This window comes from Acanthopagrus latus, chromosome 8 (assembly GCF_904848185.1).
Source record: "Acanthopagrus latus isolate v.2019 chromosome 8, fAcaLat1.1, whole genome shotgun sequence".
NCBI classification, from domain to species: Eukaryota; Metazoa; Chordata; class Actinopteri; order Spariformes; family Sparidae; genus Acanthopagrus; species Acanthopagrus latus.
Window position 1 is genome coordinate 29,568,871 of NC_051046.1, and position 15,680 is coordinate 29,584,550.

Here is a 15,680-nt window from a genome sequence, read left to right on the forward strand (position 1 = left end):
TGGCCCACACATCCCCACTTCAGTTTGGCTGCCTCTTCTCCCCTAAAGTGAGTCTCTTTAATGAAAGCAATATCCGCTTTGTTATGTTTAAGGTATGTCAGAACCTTCCCCCTCTTGGCTGCTGTGACACAAAAAATTCCCTGTTTGCTCACGTGTATTATACCGGAAATTGTATTAACTTCAGTCAGTACCTCTCCCTTTTAGAAATATATGTCAAGATAAAGCTGAATGCTTCTGAACTGAATACTCTTGAACATCTGAAGCAGTAACAAAAGGTAACACAAACTTTAATATGCCTCAGACAGTATTAACAGGGGCTCTTGGCTTTTGATCCTTAGGAGTAACACAAAAATCAGAAACAAAAACAAAACAAACATTTTTGGTCCATAGAGTATTGTACACCTGGCTGCCATTCTAATTTTAACTGAAGTTGTATTTGCCCTTTCCTATCCTGCAGATTGACACCTTTTGTTTGGAAACTTGTTGTCCGTACACAGCTGTCTGCTTTACCTGCTGTCCTTGAGAAGCAAGACATGAGAGTGAGAGTGTCCAGGAATCCTCTGTCCCATCAACCTTTCAAAGCCATAATGATGAGTTTCAGATACTTGTCTCCATATGTCCCAATTCACATGGGAAACATCTCCCTTTATCCTCCCTGCTTCGACTGAATACAAGTCAAGCCCTCCTCCCTGAGACCTTATAACACAGCCTCAGCCAGTAGCCCTTATTGAACTGAGATCCTACACTAATGGAAATTCACTTAATTATAAATCTTGAAGAGGACCCATCAATACACCAGCATTGCTTTATGATGCTCCAGAGTGTTATTTTTGATACCATTCAGGTGATCCAAGAGTGATAGAGATGTGACACAAGATCATGGGTCCCGTCCTGCCATCTCACACTATTCACAAAGACGTTGATTTTGCACAAAGGCGGAACAACACTGAAGACCCATTTCATATTTGTATGTTTTCTACAGAATGGCTATGCAGATGACGCCGCATCAATTCCCGCTGAACAAGCTGGACAAAAGGGGCTCATGACTCTGTCTGAGGTATTGTCTAAAAGGTAGGATTTTCTTTCTGACTATACATAGAAAAAACAAATAGAAAAAAGGAAGTTTCTTAAATCTGCTTTTAATTAAATCTCTACAAATTTCATTACCAGAATTAATCCACATGTCCTGGACAAATATTTGGTTCTAGAAGTGTAGTGATGTATTGACCACTCACATAGTTTCTTAATTAGTGAGATAATGGCTAACCAGCCAGCACAAGCAAGTCTAAATAGCCTCCCAAGCTTCTTGCTATTGTCTCTGTACTGGGCAGTTTGCTCCAACACAGAATTGTATTAACTTTCCAACACCTCTAGCTAATACTGACACACAGTGAGTTGAATGATTGCACACATTGAGGATAACCCATTTAAGTCAAGCTGCAGTCAGTGTAGGCCCATAGGTGTGGCAGGTGCAGGGGAAGGAACAGCAGTGAGGGAGGAGAGGAAGGAGAGGGAACATTAAAAGAATTTCAGTAGAAGAGAGGGATCTAAAACAAAGGTGAGAGCGGAGGTAGAAATAGAGAGAGAGAAAAAACACCCACAGGTCGCAGGCAGCTGGTGTAATTACAGAGCGGCAGGCACACAGAGAGGCGAAAGGCGAAAGAAAAAACAAAAAGAGATTGTAGAAGTTGTAGTGCTGGTCTCCACCTCTTCCCTGCCTCTGTTCACCCCTCAGCACCTGTCTGCCAGCTGGACAACATTCACTGGAGAGTTTTCCTCTTCTTCTGCAAAAGGTTGCTACCATCATTTTTACTCTGACCTTGGTTTTGACCTTGCTTACACTGTATACTTCAAATTTAGTTTCCATAGTATATAGTATATTTATATTTTATAGTAGTGAATTTGCATTAATTGTGGATTCCAATGCACTTTTACAGTCAATACAGTTCAGTAGCTGAGAAAGGCATCTGTACACTTGGAGACACCTATGACAAGGTGATGTCTCAGAGAGTTCAGAGGAGACAGAGGAGAGAGCAGCTGCAGGGGACTGTTTACTACCTGAGGCCCACATCATTACGAGTCAGTGTCTTGTTCTTGTCTTTCTTTTATATTGATAATATTCTCCTTATGTGTCACTTGCTTTTCAGTTTCTCCAGTGTGTTTTTCCCTCTCAGTGTTTTTCCATTCATTACCTCACCTGTCCTTTTCCCTCCTCACTCCACCTGTTCCTGATCCCCTCGTTAGTGTGGCTGTGTATTTAGTCTTTGTTCTCTCTTTGTCAGATCGTTCTGTGATGTTCCCTCTTACTCCATCTTGGTCTGCCTTTCGCCATGTTGTCACCCAGCATTCTGCTTCAGTGTTTCCTCCAGTGTTTCCTTGTGCCTCCGGTTGGTATCCCGTTGGAACTATTTTGGTTTCTTATTTCTGGTATGATTTGACCTTTGCTTTTCTGTTGCACTCTGTCTAAACTTTTTAATTGTGACTTTGTTTTTGGTCCTTGTGACTCATTTTTGGTTTGTCTAGTACACCTGGTTTTTGTATTTCAGCTGTGTATTTTTAATTTTCACTTTTTGTTCCCCCAGTCCTGCCTCCTGTGTGTCTGCGATTAGGTCATAGAAATACACCCCCACCCTAACACACATTATATTAATTAGACATCCTAAGTTATCAGCCGAGCTAGGACAGCGTATGACGCCCACTTGGTCTGCATGTATCTGTGTAGTAATCACTTACTGAGTCAGCCTGAGAGGATTGAATTTTACTCTCATATATCCAATAAGGCTGCTAGGCCTGTAGGTTTTGCAGTCAAGGGGGTCCTTGTCTTTTTTATTATCAAGGAAATGACAGCATCAGACAAAGAGGGAGGTAGCTACCCATGTCTACCTGGATGCGAGAGGACGCTGGCATGAGTATCATTCTTGATTCTTGATCCATGACTTGATCAGTGCTTTTTTTTTTTTTCTGTTGAAAGAAGAATTCCAAGTTGTCTTTACAAGTTGGGCCTAAGCTGTCACTTCACCCCAGGCTCCCTCGCTGGGATTGGATCTCTGGGTCTCCTGCATCACCCCCACTGTCTGCACGGGGCCTACAGATGCAAGTTTGCTTTGACGGAAGGTGCTATTCCCTGCGGTTCTAAAAGTGATGTTGACACAGTGCGGCTGTTCCCTCCGTGTTGACTGACAGACGTTCTTGTTTGTTCCACTTTGTCAAGTGTCCCTGGGTAAAAATAAATTGAATCTATTGTTGTTATTATGTCTGCAGCCTCACTTTACATATCAAGAAGTAATGGGGAAAGCTTATCTACATAGGCCTTTATAAAACTCGGCTGTGAAGCCGTCAGGACCTGGGGCATTTACCGGACGGGAGATTACGAATGACTTCAGCTACTTCAGTTATTGGCTGATCAAGAGCCACCTGATCCCCTGACTGGGTGGGAAGGCCGAGGGTATTCAGAAATGTGTCAATCACTGCTTGTCAGTGTGGGACTCAGATGAATAGAGCTTGATGTAAAAATCACTGAATGCACTGTTTATCTCCCCAGGGTCTGTTAACAGTACATCTCCCTGAAGTCTTAGAGCTGGAATGGAACTAAGAGCCTCCAGCATGCATAGAGCCTTGTCCCCTTCTTCAAATATTTTTGCCAAGCCCTTAAGCAGTGCTACATTCACTCACGTCTGTGTTTTAATGACGGCTACAACCTTCAAGAGCAGCTGTGTTGCAGTAAGGGCCATTTATAGTATTTGAGTGAGATTAGGATCATTTATAACATTTCCCTAATTTAAACAGAGAAGAAACAGAAAAACAAGCCAATTCTGAGAAATTAACATATTATGATGGCAGCTACATTCAGAGAATGAGACCTTACCCGCATTGGTTGGATTGTTGATGTAGAGCCGCTAGTTGTGGGGAGAGAGTAGATGAAACTGTTCCTTTTCTTCTGGTCGTTGAATGTTTTAATCACCAGGACAGCAGGATACATGAGTGAAAGCTTGTTCCGCCATTCATGCAGCAACTGCTTGCACTGGTTGAATTTGGAGTGAGTCTCAGTGGTCTGGAATAGTGCAGAGAGACTATTATGTGGTGGCCATTCCATGTCCATCTCCCTGCCTTACTTGTACTGGCAAGATGGCTTGTGGTGGAAGATCGCCATCTGGTCGATGCCTGCTGATGAACATTGTCAATCTCAACCCCATCGGGATAATCCAGGTGATAATGCAGGTGCTGTGGGATGGTCCTGATCCTCACATCCCTCTGGGAAACCAGCAAACTGTAAGTTGATGTGGAGGCTTCTGTTCTCTAGGTTGTTAATTTTGTGGGACACACTTGGTGTGCATCAGTCTACCACGGAAGTAGTTGCCCAGTGCTGTGATAGTGTCCTGCAGGGGGCGGGACTCCCTCACCAGCAGCAGTGACAGCTTATCCATCAACCTGCTCTCTTCCACCACCTGCACTGAGTCAAGAGGGCATCCCAGGGTGGAGCTGGCCTTGATAAGTCAAGTCTCTTCCTTCCTGCTGCTGAGATGCTTCTGCTCCAGCAGACTTCTCCATAGAAAATGGCTGATTCCAACACAGAGTCATAGAGAGTTGTCAATAGTGCCCCCTGCACTCCGAAGGACCCGATCCTCCTCAGCTGATGGAGTCTGCTCTGACCTTTCATGTATGTTGCTGCAGTGTGATCAGTCCAGTCCAGTTTATTGTTCAGGTTTACTCCCAGGTACTTGTAAGATGTCAGCATTTCAATGTCCGTTCCCAGGATGTTCACCTCCGTGCAGGGTTGTCTGTGTCTGCGGAAATCCACCACCAGCTCTTTGGACTTCCCCGCATTGAGCGGGCGATGGTTCTACTTTCAGCAGTTTACAACATCCCCTTAAGTAGTTTTACTGTAGGCTCTGTCGTCCTGGTCCCTGATGAGGCTGATGACAGCAGAGTCATCAGAAAACTTTTGTAAATGGCGGTGGGATGATTGGTGGGAGATATCTGCAGTGTACAGGGTGTGTCCGACACACAGTCCCGAGTGCTCACAAACTGTGGCAGGTTGGTAGGGTAGTTGAGGATCCAGGACATGAGGCGTTGGTCCACCCCCAGAAGTGCAGGTTATATGGTGTTGAAAGCACTGGAGAAATCAAAGACCATGATCCTCATAGTCGTCCACTCCGATGCCAGGTTGATAGACAAACAGGACCCATAAGAGGGCGGAGATGGACAAGGACCAACTGCGCCAAGGTTTTCATCAGGTGTGAAGTTAGAGCAAATGGTCTGTTGCTGTTAAAGTCATTTAGGTGAGGGATCCTTGGTACGCAGGTGGTTTTCCACAGCAGTGGCTTTGGTCTTATGTTGAAGATGTATTCCACAATCCTGCACAGCTGGTCTGCACAGGACTTGAGGAGCCTGGAGCTGATCCCATCTCTACCCATAACCTTCTTTGCCTTTATCTTCCTCAGTTTGTTTCTCACTTGGATAGTGGAGAGGGAAAGATTTGAGCAGGGGGGCTGCATGTCAGGTGGGGGAGGTGGTTGAATGTCAAGGGGCAGTGGGGGATGTCTGCAACCTGAAATCTTGTACTCCTGGAGTCTTTTCACCAGTGTATAACTGAGACCTTCTTGATACTAATTGCATCAAATTTATTATGTTTACTCTGTACTATTTACTTGGTTTATTATCATGCTCATAATGTCTTTAACTAGCAAATCTACACTACTAAGGATATTGGGATATGGGTGCATATATGCATCTGAGTGTATATGCAATAAAAGTCAAATGAAATGTGCTGGATTTGTCAACAGGCCCAAGGCAGACCTGGGTGAGAACCTTTCTTTCATTAAGACTGAGCTGTTTGCTTTCAAAATGGATCCATCCTCCAGATGATATTTTAACCCTCCAAAACAAAGTGGAGTACCTCACTCAAGAAATGGTCAAATTGGAAGATAAGTGTGAGGATTGGAGTCAAGGTCGCACCGCCAGAATATCGTGTCATCAGTGTCCTGGAGGAGGACTCAATCTTGGTGTCCATCCCGAATATGTGTCTAAACTGCTGATGGAGACCTTTGTGCTCTGAAGGAACTGCTGGTCGAGAGAGCCCACCTGATCTTCTTTTTATTTATTTATTTTTAATATTTTAATGAATTTTGCATTTTGCATTAACAGAACAAAACAAACACAGCACATATCTTGCCAAATTACAAAGGAGTAATAATATACATGGATTATATCATCACACATTTGGATCATACACATTGTTTTTTGCCTTAGGGTCATGTTAAAAGAAGAAATTTAACAGTATAAATTATTTGTGAAGACAAGGTGTGGACGCCCTTTCTGCAATAGATCACTGGAAAGATGATCAAGGAGTGGCTGCCATATTTTATAATAAACGCTGCTGTTACCTTTTAAAATAGCACAGAGGGAGGCCTCTCCTGGATCCACTGGGACAGAATACATCGCCTTGCTGGAAGCAAAGTTTTACACAATAAAGTCTGCTGTCCAATGGACAAAGAGAGCCATTCTGTAGGTATACTCAGAATAAACAATACTGGATCTAATGGAACTGTTTTGTGAAAAATTGAGCTAAGCTCCTTAGCTATATTTTTCCAATATCTGGAAATTAATGAACATTGCCAAATACAGTGGTAGTAGGTCCCTACTTTTTTTTTACGCTTCACACAAATGGGGGAATCTGAGGGTTAATTTGATGTAGAAATTGAGGAGTGTGCTGCACTCTGTCTATATTCTATATTCACTCTCTCAGAGTCTATTACATACAAAAGCATCTGACCACACCTTTGCCTTTAACTCAACCCCTAAGTCCCTTTCCCATAGCTCCCTGGCTCTATCAGCATTAACAGAGACTAATTTTCCACAGAAAAGAAAAAATGAATTTCTTAACATTGCAGGCAGTTAAAGTAAAATTAAGAAGGAAGCTCTCAACAGGACTTAAAATTGGTTGATCATTTGGGACCGTAATGCATGATTTTACAAAATGTCTCGCTTGGAGAAAAACAAAAAAATGTGTTGTGGTATTTTGTACTTATTCTGAATGTTTTCAAATGACATGAAATTACCATGTTTGAATAAGTCAGAAACAAATCTTAGTTCTTTTGAATACCAGTCACCAAAAAATACCCATTCCTACGCCTGGAGGGAAAGCTTTATTCTTAATTAAAGGTTGAAGCCTTATGAAAAATCTCTGCGGCCAATGAGTGTGCTAACCAGGATTGGGTTGTTTTTAACCTCTGCTGGAAGTTCTATATCAGTTGAAATAAGGCTGAAAAGAGAGAGAGAGGGGCACAACGCCATACATCAACAGATGGCTCTCCTTGATGTAAAAAAGTGTTAAAGCAAGCTTGATATTATTCGGGCATGGCAGCCCCAGTTGTAATAAAGAAAATTATGGAGGCGCTTGACCCCCTCTGTCTATTGGCAACTGTAAAGTCTTCATCCTTAAACTATAGAATATTTAACATTTTGTTTACTTTTATTTTTATTTAAGACAATGTTCATTGTTCCTGATATGTTAAAAGAAAAAAGAAAAAAAACAATAGGGTAACACTTGTATTTCTGTACTGTGCTGTGTACTTTTTGTCCCTAATAATAAAAAAAATAATAATAACACCTGCCAGGCATCATTCCATCATTGCTTCTTTTCCTTCTTCCTAATCAAACTAGCATCTGTGGTCATCCATGCTAAAATAGAGTGTGGCCACCCTGACCCAGAACAATGGCAGCTCTGTTAAGAGCCCCACAAACATTGGCTGGTTTTGTCTCCCTCTCTGGCTCTGTGGCTGAGCTTGCTCTCACAGAATCCACAAGGAGTCAACTGCATCACACTGTATGAGGTAATAATTAATAATAAAATTGTATGGTATGGTAATTATACATCGATTGTAGTGATTCTGTGAGAATAAGACTTCATGCACCAAGGGAACACACATGACACTGAGTTTTACTCGCTTACATAGTGGCAATTATTAGCCTACTTCCAAGGAGAGGCAAATTATTTGTATACACTACAAAGTGCAGGGCTATGCCATGGAAGCTTCAGATCCAGCCAATGGCCATTTTCTCCTGTATAAGGTTCAGTGAAGGCCCCTCACATATTATGGCCAAATTTAACCAGGAACAACAATGAATTGAATACAGACTTTATATTCAGAGAGTGGTAAAGGTATAATCACTTTTGGCACATTTACTCCACAAAAGACAAACAGGAGTACTTGCTTCTGAAGATACCTTTCCAATTTAAAGTATTGTTTGTGTATGCCTGATATTTTGCAGTTGTAGGATCAGCCTATAATGAGCACAGTGTAGACGATTCTGCAGTTAACTTAAGTGATGGTATCGGTAAATAGATGAAGAAGCCCCCTCCTACTAAACATTTGAACAGGACAGCAATTATGAGAAACTCAAAATAGTGTAGTTACCTTTATTCGCCAGTAGATGGCACCACTCCTTCAGGAGTAATATCAAGTTGTGCTGTGTGAAGATTTCGTAGTGACAGGTAAAACTCGCTGCTGTGTTCTAACCGGCTCCTTGATCCAGGTGTATCACTCTCGCTTTGGGTGCGAGAGGTCCAGGGTCAGCATCCCGGACGTGCGCTGCAGTTTCTTGCAGTGTTTCAATTCGTTTGTTTTCACATTTACAATGATTTCAATCGATTAAGCCATATGTACTCATACAAGACAGGCGATGGTAACTTGTTGTTGCTCTCCATCAACCTCGAAATGGAAAAACAGCTAAAACCAGAAGCAAAAACATCTAGCTGGCTAGTAAGTGTGAGTATATTAAAAGGGCTTATATTTATATAAATTCTGTAATTGTGAAAATCTGTAAATTCTAAACAAGAATACAGGAGTAATTAGTATTGGCTTTAGGATACCAAATTGTGATTATGTCACCAAATGGTGAATGGCACGCTGCCTTACAGCCTACAGATCAAGTTCATTGATATGTACAATGTATGCATGTATACACGTCAACCCTAACCCCTAACCCTAACCCTACATATAACAAATATTTGTTGATATGTAAACCAAATGTTTATTTAAAAAAAGAGTATCTAAACTACAACAGAAAACATATAGTGTCTGACTTTTTCTGATGTTAACTGTTCATCTAATGGCATGTGGAATGAAACTGTCTTGTTTTAGCATATGCTGTTAGCACCTATAGGAAATTGGTTGGGGTTGTGTCAAGAGTGTTTATGGATGTGGAAAGCCAAAAGGCTCATAATGTGTCTGCATTTATTTTATGTGCAACTTACTCTGTACTTTTTCAGAGAGACTGATATTGGGTGATTAACTTGTGTTAATCAACATCTGGGGAGTTGGGTAATGATCTAATGACCAGTTGCGTGGGTGAAAAATTAAAAATACATTTGTTTTTTCTAGGTACTTCAGATTATATGGATGTGAAACAAAATACCAATGACAGGTCACTCATAGAGGGTCAAAATGTAATATTATTGACTGGTTTATATCATAACTAAGATTACATTGAAAAATAATTTATAATAACTATTATAATATTGTTGATCCATTTTTGGTGAACATATTGGTCCACTGCATGCCCAGTAAATCTATGCACAGTGTTTACTCATGAAGTAAAAGTCTGTGTATGTCACATTCAGTTACAGTTTGCCACAACTGCTGGAGCAGCTGAGAACTGCAAAGGTTCTTCCAAATGTCCTAGACCTAGACATTACTGTCAGGAAATATAACACAGACATCAAAGAATAAATAGTCACTTCTTTCTCTTCACTTCATTTACTTTACTCCTTATGACGGCTTGCTTTCAAACTTGGAGATATTGTCATTAGACAAAACCACAATGACTTCTCTCCTCCTACATTTAGCAGGAAAAGGACAGATGAGCTCCATTAAGTTTTAGGCATGCAATTTCCGGTATTGTGCATGCTGGTATACAGCCATTGCTTACCATCATTAATGTTATAAGTTCCACCTTTATTTTCTTGAAAAGACTAGTCAAATATCTACAGTGAACAGGCCTATTTTTATTAAAACTCTACTTCGTATGGATTGGTGGTAAAAATACAAGTTACTTACACTAGATCTCACTTTACTCTGATTACTACTCATTTTATAACCACTTCTACTAGAGCTCAGTAAACTAATATACTGCTTTGACCAGGAAACAAGAAAACCTCAGAATTCACAGACCCTTCTACTCAGCTAACACAGACACAACACAGTTCCTTAAAATAGAACCTTTATTATATAAAAATGCTTTTGATATAAAAAAAAAGTTGCAAGTGTAAATAACACAAAGCATTTTTAGCTGAGACAACAAATACAGGGTTTTAAAGGAGCTGCATGGAAACAGTGGTTTGAGGCAGGGCTTACAGCCCCTCATCAAAATGACTTGTGTTGCTCAGAGTTCCCACTGACACATATAGACGCTGCTTCAGGTGTTATCGGGAAATCCAATTCCAACCAGTAACCAGAGATCTGCTGCAGTATCATGTGACAGGAAATTGATTAATCAGGAAACAGCAACAAGCTCACTGCAAGTTACAAAAGTTCCCAACTTCAAAAGTGCTGGTATACTTCCCTATTAGGAGACTGTGATGTTCTCCAGTGCTGATGAACCTCTTCTAGGCACAATTGCCATCACTGATTGTTCTAAAAGAGACACACTCATTTATTCTTGAGGACTGGAATGCACAGTCAACAAGATATATTTGACCTGTTATCTCTTTAACCAGAACATTCTCTGTGTTTGAGGACAATGTTTATTTTACAGGTAAATAATAAGATTTTCTTTTTTTTGCAAGTGTATAAAATGTCTTTCACCTTTTGTTGCTATGTCATGTGATCATAATATTTATAATGTTTTTTTGAAGCCCAGAAACTCAAAGTACAATAGTATCAACAGTAGAGAATAAGTGGGGTTTTATCAAAACAGACCTCTGAGGTGGTAAAAATACCAAGGAAAATATGCTGCACCGTTACAGATATTAAAAAACAATCTGAAGGCTGTAACGTTTACTGCACTCTATGATCCAAAAGGTTTGGACTGAACAAACATTCTAATTGTTCTGATATTCTAAATATCTGAAGGGGGATCATTTCAAACTAAAACATGGTGTTGTTTGATAAAAGCAAAGGTCATCCTCTCATTAAAATCTTGGTGCCCCTCAGCTAGTAGGTTAGGAGAGACCTGTATCTGAAGAACAAAGGTGAGGTTCACCATGGAAATTATGAGCAACTATACACCTTAAGATGCTTTGAACCAAGCGTTTGACAGCCTGGCAAACAGTGGCTAAAACATAATTTCAAGCTCACCCTACAGAGTGATTGCTGTGTAGGTGTGGAATTATAATCCTGAGTTCAAAAAGTTGAGATCCTTTTGAGGATGGCCCTTTCATACCCAACCATGATACTATCACCTGTCAACAATGAACCTGTTTACCATGGAATGTCCCAAACAGGTGTTTCTGGAGCATGCCACAACTTTCAGACCAGTTGGCAACAGAGCTCCTATCCCAACTGGTTTGAAATTAATTAAGTTGATGAGGTAAAATATAATGTCATTGTTCTGTTTTCATTTGCTATATATCATGTCAGGGATGAGCAAATAATTATATTGTGGTTTATTTCTACTTTTACAATTCCACAACTATTTTGGAATCAGGGTTGTTGTTGGAGACAACACTTTAAAACCACACAAAAGACAGTTCTTGGAGATAGATCTGGCAAGATTCATCTCAAGCATACTATGAACTTCAGTTGATTTCTGGAGCAGCTCTGAATAAACTGTATTAGCAGGAACTCTTCAACCCGTCACATTGATTTCACTTTACTCCACAAAAACACTCCTTTAAACCAAATGGCGGCCAACATAAAAACATACATAATGATCTACACACAAACAGAAATACGAATAACAAAAGTCGCTATAAGAATAATTTGTTATTAACTGTATAATAGCTTCATGATCTACTGTCAGTATGAAAGTAGTAATTTGGGGCTTTCTGTGTAGTGTCATAGTAAATGTTATAGTATATGTACACAATAGCAGCAAACATACTTTTGGTAAACGGGATGATGAGGGTACATGTGATGGAAGAGGTTCAGATTCACAATGAAAAGAATTCACTTCTCTCAACTCATTGACTTCATTACATATACTATATGTACACAAATTTTACATATTGGTATTCATTTGGTATGTTGATGTGACAGGGATTTCATGGGATAAAGAAAGGACACAGGGCAGATTTGTCTTTGTCTCTGTGTTGACTGGGGAAAGCTCGGCCACTCTGGAGGCCCTTTGTTCAGCTACAAAGAATTCTCAACGTGAAATGTAAGGGAAACAATCTCAAAACAATGTACAACAGATTTCACACTTTGATCTTGGCCCTATTGTATCCATCCATCCACTCATTCATTCATTCATAATTCTACAAATTCATTCAGTCATCATCCGTAAATTATCTAATTTCTAACATCAAGCGAAACATTCACATATTCTCATGAACATAGCTGTGTAATCATTCATCCGTCCATATATTCACTCTTTCATGCATCCACTCAGCTTTGCTTTCTGTGGAGCGGTGGATCAGCCAACGTGAATAAAATAGTAAAATAATTTCTTCTCTGATTTATTTTTGTTCATATTATTTTAACACTATGTACAGTCCTGCCACTAGTCTGAATGCTGTGAGGAAGGAGAAGACGAATGGTCTTGTCCATATCTTGGCTTTAATCCTAATGAATGATTTGTGGCACTGGATATTGGTTTTCACACAACACCAATGTCAACTGGTAACTCTCTCAGCGAGCACATGCTGAAGGATTTAAGACAGGGCAGGTGCAGCATGCGAGGGGGATAATAGGCTTATACTTGGAAAAATGGAATTCTCAAAATTTTGTGATTAAGAAGTGGCCCAGTAAAGGAAGTTGTCTTCATTTGTTGGAATGACAATTCAAGAGGGAGCTGGTGGCTGTATTTGTCTCCTTTCCATGCCCAGCAACAAGGCAGGCAATGCCTCTAAACTTCAACCCGGCACAAGGGAGTAAATGTTAGAGTAGGATATGTGGAAGACATATAACTGATCAGGTGATGCTCATCCTGAGAGCTCCAGGATGACTGGAATGATAAAATGTTCATTGTGGGATGTAGGGACATTAAGTAATGCACATGAGGCTGACCAGCTGATATAAAGCAGCATGTGTGAACTGGTCAGGGCTGGAAGTTGGCACATGAGTTCTTTCCCTGTTAACGTCGGCCAGACATGACCAGTTCGTGTTGCAAGTGGACTTCATCCATTCCTTCCTCACAGGGCTCCTGGGCTGTTGGAGGGTCACGAGGAGTCGGTGCAGGGCGAAGGAGGAGGGGGGCACAGGTGGAAGTAGGAGCGCTCAGTTGAAGGGGACGGAGGGCAGCTCTCCTCAGCTGACAGGTACTGGGAGCGGGGGGTAGGGGGTGGAGGATAGGGGTCCGAGTCTGAGTTAAGGTCCATGTAGTACTTGTTGTGTTTGCCATGGCTGCCATGGCCTGCGGCCTTCCAACGGCCCGTCGATGATGCCAGGCCAGACGGCGGATGGTGAGGGGTGTAGTCACTGTCGCAGACATCAGTGCTGCAGGGTGTAGTGGGTGGTGCAGCACCTCGGACTGGATGGTATGGTCTGACGTGGAGGAGACGGAGTTAGTTCAGATCAGGGTTCAGGTATTTCAATACATTTAGTTTTGATCTCTGTCCTGTCATCACTAATGACAAGCTGTGGAATCAAAAAGAGATCCTCCTCAACAGCAGTACACTTTGTGTAAATAGTTACAGTTGTACAAAACATTTTTATAACATTTTTATTCCACATTTTTATTTCTACCGTTTCTTTGATATTGCATGTATGTTAAATGTATGTTCAATGTTTGTTATTGCTACTGGATGCTTGAATTTCCTCCGGGATCAATAAAGTATCTATCTATCTATCTATCTATCTATCTATCTATCTATCTATCTATCTATCTATCTATCTATCTATCTATCTATCTATCAGTAAGTCCTCTGTAAACCACACACTAAAAAGAAAAACCCGGGTATTACTTTACATACTACTATATATTACTGTATATTCTATTGTTGTTCAGTGATGTGTATTTTTGTATACTTGTACTTAAATCTTATTTTTTATCATTAGCTTAGTCCTGTTGTTTTGGCTGCATTTTTACCACAAAGCAATAAGGGTGTCACATTTGCAATTTTAAATCGAAATCGACCGAAATTAAGTCACAATTAAGTCTCGAGCATCGAATTAAAAAATGGAGTTGTCAATGCTGTCACACCTCCATGTCATCTCCGGTCGGCTTGCGTGGTAGTGGAAAAAACCCACACGTGTTTAAGTGTTGCGAGTCAACCTCCTCTAACTTAGCTACTAGCTAAGCCAGTAGCTATTAGGTACAACCAGTCAACCAGTTACACCATTCCTGTTCGGCGCCTGGACCGCGGTCGGTAAGAACAGGGGAGATGATTTCCTCCAGGGCCGAAGTTCATGTTTACCTTAGGGATGAATCACTTTCACGTTTTAAGCTGGTCAGGAAATAATAACAGGGAGCTTTTCTGTATCAGGAGGAGCCGAAGCCAAACTGCAGACTATATTGTACACTTATTGCCATCGTTACTACTGCTACTCATTTCAGTTCCCTTTTCTCTCCCATTCATTCACAGTCCACAGGTACGCACGCTCCCTACGCCACTCTTACAATAATGGCAACAGGAGGCCCATAGACAGAACTTGAACCCCCTCCTCTTTCACTGAAGTCGCAGGTGTGGAAGTATTTTGGATTTCCTGTGAGGTATATTGACAATGTTCACACTGTCGACAAAAAAGCCAGTTTACAAGCTCTGCAGAAACTAGATGGCAGGTTATTTTGTTTAAGTTTCCAACTGACTGAAGATATAAGTTATTGTTACATTATGTTGTTAATAAATGTTTTAAATTTGACAATGTAGCGTGGTGCATTGCTAACAATGCATAAAAGTCTATTCCAAAAATTGCATAGCAACCTGTGCTTTAAAAAAAATAAATGTAAAAATCCAGAATTGAATCGAATCGTGACCTTAGAATCAAAAATTAAATCGAATTGAGGATTTGAAGAATCATGACACCCCTACTTATTTTAGTGAATCTAATACTTCAAATATAGCGGTGTTTAATAGAAGCTATTCCATACTGAATCTGAGAGAGATCTCAAACTTGTTTCTCATGTCACCTTTTACAGTCCATTTATACTATTTCTGCACATGCTTGTTTACATCACATCTAGATTCCAGGCAAATTACTAGTTTTCATGACAGCAGAATATAACTGCTTAACATCCTTTTTCCTCATTTTGCTTTCCCTAAACAATACCAACTAAATAATAATTAGTAATAGTAATAGTAATGATCATGAAATTTACCCAATGCGTTGTCTAAATAATAAGTCACATACATTAGTGTCCACAAACCTACCCTCTTTTAATTGTTAAAATAATCTTAATCCACAACATCACACAGCTTCATGTATTCTCAGTGTTTTCCATACATTAATTTATATGTTGTAGTCCACCACATTGTCAGCATTGGCAGTCGCATATTGATTTTTTATTTTTGAAGCTACTCGTCCCATTCTCACTCTAGACAGCACACCTGTCAGTGAATAGTATGATGTTATATACACCAA

The 15,680-nt window shown here is 40.5% G+C and overlaps 1 protein-coding gene and 1 long non-coding RNA gene across 5 annotated transcripts in view; one reads left to right on the forward strand and one right to left on the reverse strand.

The window, feature by feature from the left end:
• The first annotated feature begins 493 nt into the window (after positions 1-493).
• LOC119024558 lies at positions 494-7,608 on the forward strand. Of its 3 annotated transcripts, none has more exons than XR_005076500.1 (5): positions 494-1,071; positions 1,938-2,079; positions 2,283-2,387; positions 2,975-3,220; positions 5,784-7,608. It is a non-coding gene; the product is annotated as an uncharacterized LOC119024558 (long non-coding RNA). The 3 variants fall into 3 exon arrangements; XR_005076501.1 differs by lacking the exon at positions 494-1,071 and adding an exon at positions 1,288-1,793 and having other exon boundaries at positions 2,283-2,427; XR_005076499.1 differs by lacking the exon at positions 494-1,071 and adding an exon at positions 1,288-1,793.
• A 2,596-nt stretch (positions 7,609-10,204) lies between these two features.
• Positions 10,205-15,680, reverse strand: part of lrp5 (low density lipoprotein receptor-related protein 5) — a 101,976-nt gene continuing 96,500 nt past the window's right edge. For both annotated transcript variants that reach the window (XM_037106972.1, XM_037106973.1), the window contains one exon: positions 10,205-13,643. In XM_037106972.1, coding sequence (XP_036962867.1) covers positions 13,319-13,643 — 325 coding nt within the window. In that variant the 3' untranslated portion in view covers positions 10,205-13,318. The remainder of the gene's footprint in view (positions 13,644-15,680) is intronic.